This window comes from Mauremys reevesii, linkage group 4 (genome assembly GCF_016161935.1).
Source record: "Mauremys reevesii isolate NIE-2019 linkage group 4, ASM1616193v1, whole genome shotgun sequence".
Taxonomy (NCBI): domain Eukaryota; kingdom Metazoa; phylum Chordata; order Testudines; family Geoemydidae; genus Mauremys; species Mauremys reevesii.
The window spans coordinates 26,675,249-26,687,506 of record NC_052626.1 but is presented as its reverse complement, the minus strand read 5'-3'; the positions used below and the strand labels follow the sequence as shown (position 1 = coordinate 26,687,506).

The window sequence follows — 12,258 nt, the reverse complement described above, 5'->3', positions numbered from 1 at the left end:
AGCTTTTTGCGTTTACATGAATTTAGTAGCAGATCACTTACAAACTGTTGACTTCTCTAGTGGAGGCAAGGCCATAGGGTTTTCTTTAGTATTTATTGTCATAGTATTTAAACATTTCCTATAAACTAAATCAGCATGGTGAAAATCCCTAGTGAACACTGAGTTTTCTGCTCCTGCTATGCTCCTGCGAGAGACTGCTTGCAGAGTATTAATCATCTTGCCAGTTATGGTAGAAATGTTTTACTGAAGAGGAGGGTCTTTCAGCATGCCCTGAAATTAATTACGATTTGGATTAAACTTATTGCTGAAAGTTTACTGTTACTAATACTGTCCCAACTAAGACAAGTCATGATAGTAAAAGGTAATTAGGCTAGGACAGTTTCCTGGGAGATGTCCCACTAAAGTTCTCCTGATTAAATGTGTCCCAGATAAGAACAATATATTGTAATATTTGATGTTTATGCACCAGTTTCTGCAGTGGAGGAAAGCAGCTAACTAGAACATCAGATGTAACAGTTGTGGAGAGCTGGGGGATTGTACGGTACCCCTGGAGCAGGTTCCTGTTCTTCCAAAATGCATGATAGGCTCTTCCCTGTCCATACAGAAAGGACAGGGCTTTACTTTTTTTTTAAATGTCTTGTGGGGAAAATAATAAAATTCATGCAAGAAACTGCATGGAACTCAAATTTATATAATTTAAGAATGAAGGCCAGAGCCATTCTTGCCTACAAGACTTTAACCTTGACTTCAGTGAGCATCTGATGCCAGATCTGATGAGCAGACTGCTAAGCCATTCTCTGCATCAGAGCCTAAATGCACCATTAGTCTGTAGATCAAATACTAAGCTTGAAAAACGTACCCAGTACTTACTAGTCCAGGCAATAAATCTAATTATCAGCAAAACTTTGCCAGTTTCACCAAATCACATGCCCCTTGCTTGTCAGGTACCTCTTGTGACTAAAGATCCTGATCTCCTCTGAGTTTGAACTTGGAGCTTCCAATTAAGGCTACTTCTCCCACCCACAAACGCCAAGTAAAACAATTTATGCTGCCCTTCTCAATGCTGGCAATTTCTCATTAACAGTCAGTTATGCTAACTCCACAGTGGGGTTGCATGAGGACTGCTACACAGAGAGCCCTTTACTGTCATAGTGACTAAGGTTTCCTGCCTCTTGGACTGGTCTCCAGCCTACCTGAAAAAGGGAGCAGGGAGCTGAGAAGCAGGGATGCTGCAGCCAATCTGAAGACCAACAGCAGTGGGACTCCTGCCTGCATCACTACGACAACATAAGAATGAGACCAGTGGTGCACGTAGCCCAATATTTTGTCTGACAGTGGCCAGTGCCAGATGCTTCAGAGGGAATGAACAGAACAAGGGGATTATGGAGTGATACATCCCCTATTGTCCACTTCCAGGTCCTGGCAGTTCAGAGGTTTAGGGACACCTAAAGCATGGGTTGAGTCTCTGACTACCATGGCTAATGGCCATCAATGGATTTATCCTCTATGAACTTAATTCTTTTTTGAACCCCATTACATTTTTGGTCTTCAAATAATCTTCTGGCAACGAGGTCCACAAACTGACTGCATTGTATGAAGTAGCACATCCTTTTTGTTTGTTTTAAACCTGCTGCCTATTAATTTCGTTGGGTGACCCCTGATTCTTGTGTTATGAGAAGGGGTAAATAACACTTCTCTCTTCACTTTCTCCACACATTCATGATTTTATGGACCCCTATCATATGCTCTTTTTTTTAAGTTGAACAATCCCAGTCTTTTTAATCTCTTCTCATATGGAAGCTGTTCCATACCCCTAATCATTTTTGTTGCCCTTCTCTGTACCTTTTTCAATTTTAATACATTTTTGGGATGGGGCAGCCAGAACTGCACACAGTATTCAAGATGTGGGACTACCAGGGATTTATGTAGTGGTATTATGATATTTTGTCATATTTTTCTCTCCCTTTTCTAATGGTTCCTAACATTGTTAGTTTTCTTGATTGCTGCTGCACATTGAGTAGTTGTTTTCTGACAACTATCCTTGATTATTCCAAGACTTCTTTCGTGTCTGGTAACGGCTAATTTAGACCCCATGATTGTGTGTGTGTGTGTGTGTGTATATATATATATATGTGTGTGTGTATATATATGTGTGTGTATATATGTTTTCCAATTTGAGTTACTTTACTCTTATCAACACTGAATTTCATCTGTAATTTTTTTGTTATCTGGTCACCCAGTTTCATGAGATTGGTTTGTGTAACTCTTCTCCGTCAGCTTTGGACTTAACTCTCTTGAGTAATTTTGTATTGTCTGCAAACTTTGCTACCTCACTCTTTACCCCCCTTTTCCAGGTCATTTATGAATATGTTGGACAGTCCTAGTCCCAGTACAGATCCTTGTGGGAATCGTGCTACAGTATTCCTACTTTCCATTGTGAAAACTAATGGTTTATTCCTACTATTTGTTTCTTATCTTATAACCAGTTACTGATCCATGAGAGGACCGTCTCTTAGCCCATGACTGATTACTTTGCTAAAGAGATTTTTGGTGTGTAACCTTGTCAAAGCTTTCTGAAAGTTCAAGTATGCTATTTTAGCTGGATCATCCTTTTCCAAAGGCTTGTTGAATCCCTCAAATAATTCTAATAGATTGGTGAGGCATGATTTCCCTTTACAAAAGCTGTGTTGACTCTTCCCCAATGTAAGATGCTCCTCTGTGTCTGATAATTCTGTTCTTTACTATAGGTTCAACAAATTTGCCTGGTACTGAAGTTAGTCTTAGTGGCCTGTAGCTGCCAGGATCGCCTTTGCAACATTTTTTAAAAATAGGTGTTGCATTAGCTATCCTCGAGTCATCTGGTAAAGATGATGATTTAGGAGAGGACTTTTGTGTGTGGAGGTCCTCTGCTAACAGTACCCACTCCAAGCAGACTCAGGCTTTTTTCCTGCTACTGTTTCTAGCCCCTGTTATAATTCTTCATGCCTCCTTTTCGCCTGCATGCACCGCTGTTTGTTCTTTGTTCTCCTCGTCCTCCAACCTATCAATACTTATTTTTTTTAAACTTATTTTATATTTATAAAATTAGAAATTGTGGCTGCAAATGATTTTGGAATGTTATCACAAAGGGATATTTTAAGTGGCAGCAAAAACTTTTGGCTGGTTGTAGGGTTGTGCGTGGTGGCGTAGATTGAAAATCCTTGTTTGAAACTGTAGACGAAGCAAATAGTCCTATTTGAAAATTCTATATGCATATGTGAGTAAACTTTCAATGCTCATAATTTCAAATCCACAAACAGTTTCCTTCAGGGTGGACTTCTTAGATTTCAGTGAGATCCCTACAAATCAATTTTGATCAAACTTGTGGTTATTGTCTGGTTATGCATGTGTGAAACATTTGATGAAGCTGTTTGAGTTCTACCTTTATAACAACAATTCTCAAACATAGCTTACTGTTTCAAAAATTAACTTGTGCTGAAATGAACCATGGAAAACTTTCAGTGCAAACATTCATTTCTCAAGTTATGAGCAATTGGAAAAGGAGGGAACGCGAGGGCTGGGCTGCAAGGGAAAACATATTGCAACTTAACTTGAGTGGATGCTGTCAATTTTGTTGTAATATAAGCCAGAAGAAGTTAATTAGATCTAGAGAAATTTGATGGCTAAATACTTAACAAAAATATTAGTTTACCTCTTGTAGCCTGTCAACTTTTGTGGCTTCTAAATAAGTCTGTAGTCTGCTGTTGACCTGCTGTTTGTCTTGCTCATCAGGGTGGATTTGATTTAAATCATGATTTAAGTAACTAGTCAGGAAGACTCAATTTAATCATGGATTTCTACCTAAAAGTGCATTCTTGCTGGTTGTTATAACCTTAATACATATTCTTCACAACTCAGAGATAGCTGTAGGTTTCATTTTTAGAAGGTACACACTATATATTTTTAAACAGTGATTTTATTTTGAAAACTTTTCAGATTAGTTTTGCAGCTGTATCAGGAAATGAATGATTGGTGAATGAAATAACCAAAGGTAAATGAAGCAGATAGTTCAAGTCCAACCACTTAAATATCTCCAATTCAACAGGTTAATCATTAATATTTGGAGGATTTTTTTGCCATTCTGTATTAGGAAGAGAACATCACCAGACAGACATTTAAATTGTTTTATTTAACTAAAACAACAACATTATGTATTCTGGATTTTTTTCTTCAACAGAAAACATAAAATATTTTAACAAAACAAGCATATTAACTTTTTTATTTAGTTAATCATTCAAGTTTTTTAAAATCAGATTTGTTTTTGTTAAAATTGTTTAAAATAGTTAAATGAAATATTAAAAAAACACACAAAAATTAAAATAGACTGTCAGCCAGGTCAACATGAGAAACTTAAAATATTGGCTTCTGCAGCTAAATCAGTCATCTTCACCTCCATTTTCCTGTTTGTTCATAATCTGGAAAAGAAAACCAAGCTTTCCTGCTTTTCCAGGTCCCAAACTATTTCTCAGTTTGGAGTGAATTAATCCAAAGGAAGAAAATATTCTCTCTACACTGGCAGAAGAAGCTACTGCTGTTAAAAGCAGGGCTTTGGAGCAGAGCCTGGAGCTAGAGTGGAGCCAGAGCATGGCTCCAAAAGCCCTGGTTAAAAGTGAGATTATCACTTCAACAGTCTCTGAATCCAAGTGTTTAAGTGACTTCCACCAGTTCACTGTGTGACTTTCTTTAAAACATCATCAGCAAACAGATATTTTCTTGAATGATTCTTATTCCCAAACTGGATCTCTTATTCCCAAACTGCTGCAATTTCAGGTTTTCCCTTCTAGTGAGAGAATAGTATGGTAGATCTCAAATCAATGAAGGCTACACTCGGACCTCAAGACGTCTGGAATATGCTGCTCAAAAAGTTTCACTTTTGTTTCTACTACCTGTCCCTCCCTTCTCACATTTATCTCCAGACGACTTCTCCTTGTCCAGATATTCCGCCCCCAACAATCTTCTGTTCGTTGAACTTTTTGAAACTTTGCACTTTTAGAGAGAGGTAAGGGATTGACTCTGCGTACACAAATTTGCAGAGGGACAGTAGGGTTGAGGTCTGTTATTTCTCACCTCTAAATATTTATTTGCTGTTAACAAGCATGTTATCTTTGGAGACACAAATCCATAGTTTGAGAACTGCAAAAGTAAGCATCTCTGGGGGTATCTTCTAGACTGAGTACTGAGTCCCATTGAGTAGATAGAAAGATTAACCTAAATAATCTATTCAGAAGCCCCTGGAACTCCATCAGATTGGATCCCTAATCCATGAACTATTGGAACTCATTTACAAAACTTTTCTTAAACATTACATGAATATATTGTCTCATACTGTAGAATTAGAAGTTATAATCCCTATTCCATGATGAGATATCTTTGAGCTATACTGTATCTTATCTAAAACTAGCTTTAGATAGGTTTTTCTTGAAAAAGCATTTTATCAAAAAAAATCTGATTTTAAATTTTAAAAATCCAATTTTTTTAACAAGATTGATTTTTATCCACCTTGTTGCTCATATATGTTCCTGAGAATAATCTTTTAGTCAAAACATCTTTTCACTGCTCATTGTTCTGTTCTTTAGATATGACAGTTTTGGGTCAAAAATATTAATTCTGTTCACTAATTTTAATCTGAGTGACTATTGTCTTCATATGAACGTCAATCATCTGTGCTCAAAAGTGGTTATATATTTCAGGATTTTCTTTATAGGTCAATTACCAAACAATTTCTGTATTATGTAATAAAACTTGATCATCTTTTAAAATAATAAACTGTTCCACATAATCAGTTCAAATTTTATTAATTGGTTCTTGATTTTGTTTTGTAGATTTCTTTTGAAGTTGTATTTTTTTCCTGTTTCTGAAGTACATGGTTGACCACATTTGCCCTCATTTGCTTATCTGAAAACTGTTCCTGATGGCAAATTTCTCTTTCTTAACATCATTGAGGCCTTGTCCATGCACACAAATTGCACCAGTTTAATTACAATTGTTTTAAAATCAATTTAATTATACTGGTGGACATGTGCATTGGTTTTCAACTAGTTTATATTGATTTCAAAAGTACTTTACTTTTAAAGTATTTAGGGAGCAGATCTGACTAAAGTGACAATTTATAGTAACTTTTCACAGTAAATAATCACTCCTTGATCAAGAGTAGATAAAAATAATTACATAAACTCACCTTAAAGTGACAACTTAATCTGGTTATGGGGTCTAATGGTTGCAAATAAGATTTATCCTGATTTTTCCTTGATCTGTCTTTGTGCTGATTATTCGATGATGAAAGAAAATAGAATTTGTCATGTGTCTGACAGTAATTTTATCTAATTATCTTTTAGTCCAGTTACAACCCAGGGATCACAACAAACACAGCAACTACAGAAGCATTATGGCATTACCTCACCTATCAGTTTGGCTTCCCCCAAGGAGATTGACTGTATACTTACCCAGAAATTAATTGATACCCTAAAGCCCTTTGGTGTGTTTGAAGAAGAGGAGGAACTGCAGCGCAGGTGAGTGAATGCTAGTGAAAAATCATATTTAAATTCAGTTTTCAAAATTAACAACATTATTGGAAGAGTCTGGACTCTTTCTCCTCAACAGTAGGAATCAGTGAAAAATCCCTCAGAATGCAGAGCTCTAACAGTTTTTTAATGTCCATAAGTTAAGGCTAGTATTTGGGAGTGTTAGTTTATGTATTCCCTCTTCTAGTATTACTCCCATTTACTTTCCTCTATACCAGGGGGTAGGCAGCCTATGGCACATGTGCCAAAGGCGGCACACGAGCTGATTTTCAGTGGCACTTGCACTGCCCGGGTCCTGGGGGGCTCTGCGTTTTAATTTAATTTTAAATGAAGGTTCTTAAACATTTTAAAAACCTTATTTACTTTACATACAACACTAGTTAAGTTATATATTATAGACTTGTAGAAAGAGACCTTCTAAAAACATAAAAATATATTACAGTAACTCCTCACTTAAAGTCGTCCCGGTTAACGTTGTTTCATTGTTACGTTGCTGATCAATTGGGGTACATGCTTGTTTAAAGTTGTGCAATGCTCCCTTCTAGTTGTTTGGCAGCCACCTGCTTTGTCCACTGCTTCCAGGAAGAGCAGCCCATTGCAGCTAGCTGGTGGGGGCTTGTAACCAGGGTGGACCGGCAGCCCCCCTATCAACTCCCCCTGTCAGTTCCTCGCTCCCCTAAGTTCCCTGTGCTGTAGCCGTCCAGCAGGCTAGCAATTGCAGGCTAGCAATTGGTAGTTCAGTAGTCCCTCCCCCCCACTGCCATGTACTGCTCCCACCCTCTGCCTTGGAGCTGCTCCCAGAGACTCCTACTTGCTGTGCAGGGGGGAAGAAAAGGGGGGCTAATGTCAGGGTGTCCCCCTCCATTCTGCTCCTGCACCACACTTACCCCTTCTCCGTAAAGAGCAGGGAGGACGGAGAGAGACAGAGAACGCCTGGGGCAGCAGCTGCTATCTCAACTTCCTGATCCACTTAAAAGACAATGTACTTAAGAGTGGGTCACCTTACTTAAAGGGGCAGTATGCATCTCTCTCTCTCTCCCCCACACACAAGGTGTGTGTCTGTCTCTGTCTGCTAACCTCCTTCCCTCCCTCGTGTTCGTGCTGCCTTGTGTGAGAGGCTACATTAACAACAGCTGTGGGGAGGGAGGGATAGTTCAGTGGTTTGAGTATTCGCCTGCTAAATCCTGGGTTGTGAGTTCAATCCTTGAGGGGGCCACTTAGAGATCTGGGGCAAAGTCAGTACTTGGTTCTGCTAGTGAAAGCAGGGGGCTGGACTCAATGACCTTTCAGGGTCCCTTCCAGTTCTAAGAGATAGGTATATCTCCATAATGTATATAACTGTGTGTTAACCCTTGAGGGCTCAGCCGAGTGCTAGTTCATCATTTAGCAGTAAGGCATTCCTTCCTCTTCCATCCTCTAACTTCACTACCTCAACCAAGCTTCACAATCATCATAGCTGTGAAGAGTATTAAATTTTGTTTAAAACGTACACTGTGTGTATATCTATATAATATATAGTTTTTTGTCTGGTGAAAAAAATGTCCCTGGAACCTAACACACACACACTCTCACATTAATTCTTATAGGGAAATCGGATTCACTTAACATTGTTTCAATTAAAGTCACATTTTTCAGGGACATAACTACAACGTTAAGCGAGGAGTTACTGTACTGGCACGCGGAACCTTAAATTAAAGTGAATAAATGAAGACTCGGCATACCACTTCTGAAAGGCTGCCTACCCCTGGTCTATACATCTCCTGTTAAAACTTTCTGAAACTTATGTCTTTCTACTGTTCATTACTGCAGGAAATGTGAACCTGAGCAAATGATAGAAAGTTCACATCTTTGGGATGCACACACTTAAAAATCTGTGTACAGTTCATTCATATGTGTATCCCAAAGAGCCCTTATTGGCTCAAATTACTGAAATATTTGTTTGTTCAACTAGAGTAACAAAAATTGTGGAAATAGTTGCAGAATGTATTCAATTCTGTAGCTGTATTAAAACAGATAAGATTTGCTGTTAACTTCCAATGTACCCTATTTACCTTTTTATGTAATGGTGATCAAAATCTTAGTAAAGCTCATTAGTTTGCTGTAATTTTATTGTTTGTGAATTCTGATATTGTATCAACAGGATTCTAATTTTGGGAAAGTTAAATAATCTGGTAAAGGAATGGATACAGGAAATCAGTGAAATCAAGGTATGGATGTATTTTCCTTGTAGAGTTACTTTTATTAAAATTTCTTGCATACAAGATAATTCCAGCATGTATTCCTAGTTCAAGAGATGTATTTCACTTATCTCACTAGAAAATAAAAGTAAGATTAATATTCTTGATTTCACTTCTAGTAAACACATACTAGATAGGTGTGCAAGACTGAAACTTCTGTGTTAATGGATGTTGAGAGATTTTAGCTGCTGCTTAATTTTCAAATCGGAGGGGGGAGCTATTCATTTCAAGTGGAATTGGAATTTATTACATATTCTTATTAAAAACTGAATTTTAACTTCATGCTTAAAATTATCAACACACTTTTTATCTGATCATTTGAACTGGTGGTTGGGAGTAATAAAGTTCTTTTGAGACTGAGATAAATATATATTGTGATAGAGCAAAATATAAGATCTTATAGTTTACATTGAGCTATTTTAACTTTTCCTATGAAGTCTAACTCTTCAGAACTTACTTAAATTGGCACCTAATTACAATTTTCAATGTTACTTTCTTAGTGCAGTAATGGTTTTTTAATTTTTTTTAAAATGCTCTTTGAAATTGTCAGGCCATACTTTTTAAGCTACTCTCATTTTCTAGTTCTTAGAGATACGAACTTGAAAATCACATTTCTGTTTGAATTTTTACATAATATATTTAAGACCAAAGATGACTATAACTAAAAGCCTTTTTTCAGCTTACTTTGTGTGTAATTGATTTTACTGTTTTCTCTGTATAGTTGGTTTTCCTTATGTGAATGTCTACTCAAACATTAAACAGAAGAGGAAAACCCTTAAAATAAAAGTGAAAAATGAATGTAAAACCAAAATTGACAAGTGGGGCTTAGGTTGCATGGATTTGGTAGTTTTTAATATTATACTTGCCCATCTTGTTGATGATTTTTGTCTTGGATACATTTATATTTAGCAAGTTTCTTAGAAGTAAATCACAGTTGAAAGAAATAACTGTATAATATTATAAACATAATTAATGGTTCCATGCATACTAGATCAGATACACCTTAGTTTTTATGCAATAGACTGAGTTCCTGTCTCTTGGATGTGCTAAATATGTTACTGCAGCAAGCTTAAGCAGAACACTGTGTCCACAAACCATCTTTCGACCGTTGATTCGCAAGTAATAGAATGGTGACAACTAGCATCATCGAATTTCTAGCACTATAGTATATATTTGTCACATCATACATGGTTCCTGAGTATCAAATTAGTACCTCTGTCTTCCACCAAATTCCATTATTGTGACCTAGTGTTGATAATTGGGTAACTTCTAGCTATTGGTGTATTTATTTAAAATGAGAACAAACAGGAATGAGCTTTAATATATGCAATTTAACATCTATTTTCTTTGTTTGCATTGTTATGTTTTCTCTTGTAACTTTTGTCCATTGTCTGAATGTCCTTTGCTTATACAATAACTAGTTGTATATTTGCTCCATTAGAATCTTCCACAATCCGTAATAGAAAATGTTGGAGGAAAAATTTTTACGTTTGGATCGTACCGACTAGGGGTGCACACAAAAGGTAAAATTTACCTTGCTGCTTATGGAACAAAATTATATATTTGACCAATGAAGTATTTATAAAATGTCATATGTAAGACATTAGAAAAGTTACTTTGGTTTTGAAGTATCATGTGGCCATGGTAAGTATATGATTTCATTTGATGCCTTGAGTCAGTTCAAAGTAAGATCCTGGAACCCTTTCTGTTCAAGGTCTGGGAGGTAAAAGGGCTAAGTTACAAAGAGATGCACATAATTTTGTTGTATGAGGAATGAGTATATCTGGATTCTCAGGACTTTAATGTACAGTTACTGAAAACTGTTGTAAACCTCCCTTACCAAAGAGAGATATGTAGGTATTTTCAATGTGTCCAGTGGTTGTAAAGACACATTAATTGATCCTTTTGGAGCGCATCTTGAAATATCTTGTACTTAGATTATAGCTATATGAAGGATAACTATTGCATTTTCCTTTGTTGATAGAATGTTATGTTGTAGGCTATTGCTGGTATTCTCTATGTATTTGTATAGAGTGTCTGTAGCCTCATGGTGTTTATGAACATGTGTTTTAGGAGCTGATATTGATGCATTATGTGTTGCACCAAGGCATGTTGACAGGAGTGACTTTTTCACCTCATTTTATGAAAAACTGAAACTACAGGAAGAAGTAAAAGACTTAAGGGTATGTTGGTCCTCTACCAAAGGGTTGTTTGGACACAAATGATGATGTAAAATTAGTGAACAGAAAAAATACAGAATAAATAAGTAAAGCAAAAGTGGTTTACATCTATTAAGAGTGGGAAAGACTGCCGTCAAATCCCACAGGATTCACACCATGATTTTAGTTGACATAAACTGAAAATAGCTATAACTTATCTATTAAAATGGTAGCATCTAACTTTTACTGTGTATTAAGATTTATGTCAGTTACTTCTATTTATTGCAATCATTTTGAGTCTGAAGGAGAAGAAATTTCAATATAAATTCTAATGTTGTAGTAATTTAAATTTGTCATTGTGTTATTTGTGGATACTCTTTTCCATGTTGAAAATAATACCGAACATTTATTTTTCCAGGCTGTTGAAGAGGCGTTTGTCCCAGTTATCAAACTGTGTTTTGATGGGATAGAGGTAAGGTTTAGCCAGCTGTCTTTGAGTCTTGTTTTACTATAGTCATAATCAAAACATTAACACTTCTAGGGTTCCCCGTGATGTGTGTGTGTAATTCCTATTAGTTATATGTCAAGGCGACTGCTTGTGTGAACTGCCAATCACACAAGGCTGCCTTTTGAATGTTGCAAGTATTAGTACTAATAGAGTACTTTTTTGTCTGCAAGTCAATGACAAATTCTTATGGTGGTTTTTTTTAACAAGTACTAGCAAAAATTAACACTTAATTATCCAGTCTTCAAGCTCAAAATTACTTCAAAAATTAAATCTCTTGGTAAAAGAGAACAAGGTGGTCCTTTTGGCCCAATATTTTCAAACTCCATTTAACATCTCTGACTAACAACACTGCCACGTTCTGTCTTCGCCTTGGTCTTTTGGCTTCTCCCTTTCTGCTTACCTACTTCAATGAAACACAACTTTTTGCAAGTGGTGGTTGCCTTTTTTTAGGCCTCTTAACAGAGATGGTGGGAGTTTCCAGAAATTCATTGTCTTTCAGCACTATTCCTTACAAATTACAGGACTTTTTTTTTTTTTTTGTTAGGGGATGTTGTATGGACACAAGCAATTGGACTCAAGATAAGATTTATTAAAAACAGAGAAAATAGTAAAAGATAGTTTGCTAGATTTATATCTAGATTTACATTTTAGGTATGGTATTTTCAGCTTAGTTACTGAAAAAACAAAAATGAGTGGCTTACATCTCTTAAAAGTAGTCTCCTCTCTGACCACCTATCAACCCATTAGCTTCCTTTGTTGATAATATGCCAACTCTCTGCCTCCAGAGATCTCTT

At 36.5% G+C, this 12,258-nt stretch overlaps 1 protein-coding gene across 2 annotated transcripts in view; it reads left to right on the top strand.

Moving 5' to 3' along the window:
- PAPOLA (poly(A) polymerase alpha) overlaps positions 1–12,258 on the top strand; it is an 85,051-nt gene that overhangs the window by 19,827 nt on the left and 52,966 nt on the right. For both annotated transcript variants that reach the window (XM_039535221.1, XM_039535220.1), the window contains exons 2-6: positions 6,375–6,548; positions 8,701–8,767; positions 10,239–10,320; positions 10,871–10,980; positions 11,375–11,428. In XM_039535221.1, the coding sequence (XP_039391155.1) occupies positions 6,375–6,548; positions 8,701–8,767; positions 10,239–10,320; positions 10,871–10,980; positions 11,375–11,428 (487 nt within the window). The remainder of the gene's footprint in view (positions 1–6,374; positions 6,549–8,700; positions 8,768–10,238; positions 10,321–10,870; positions 10,981–11,374; positions 11,429–12,258) is intronic.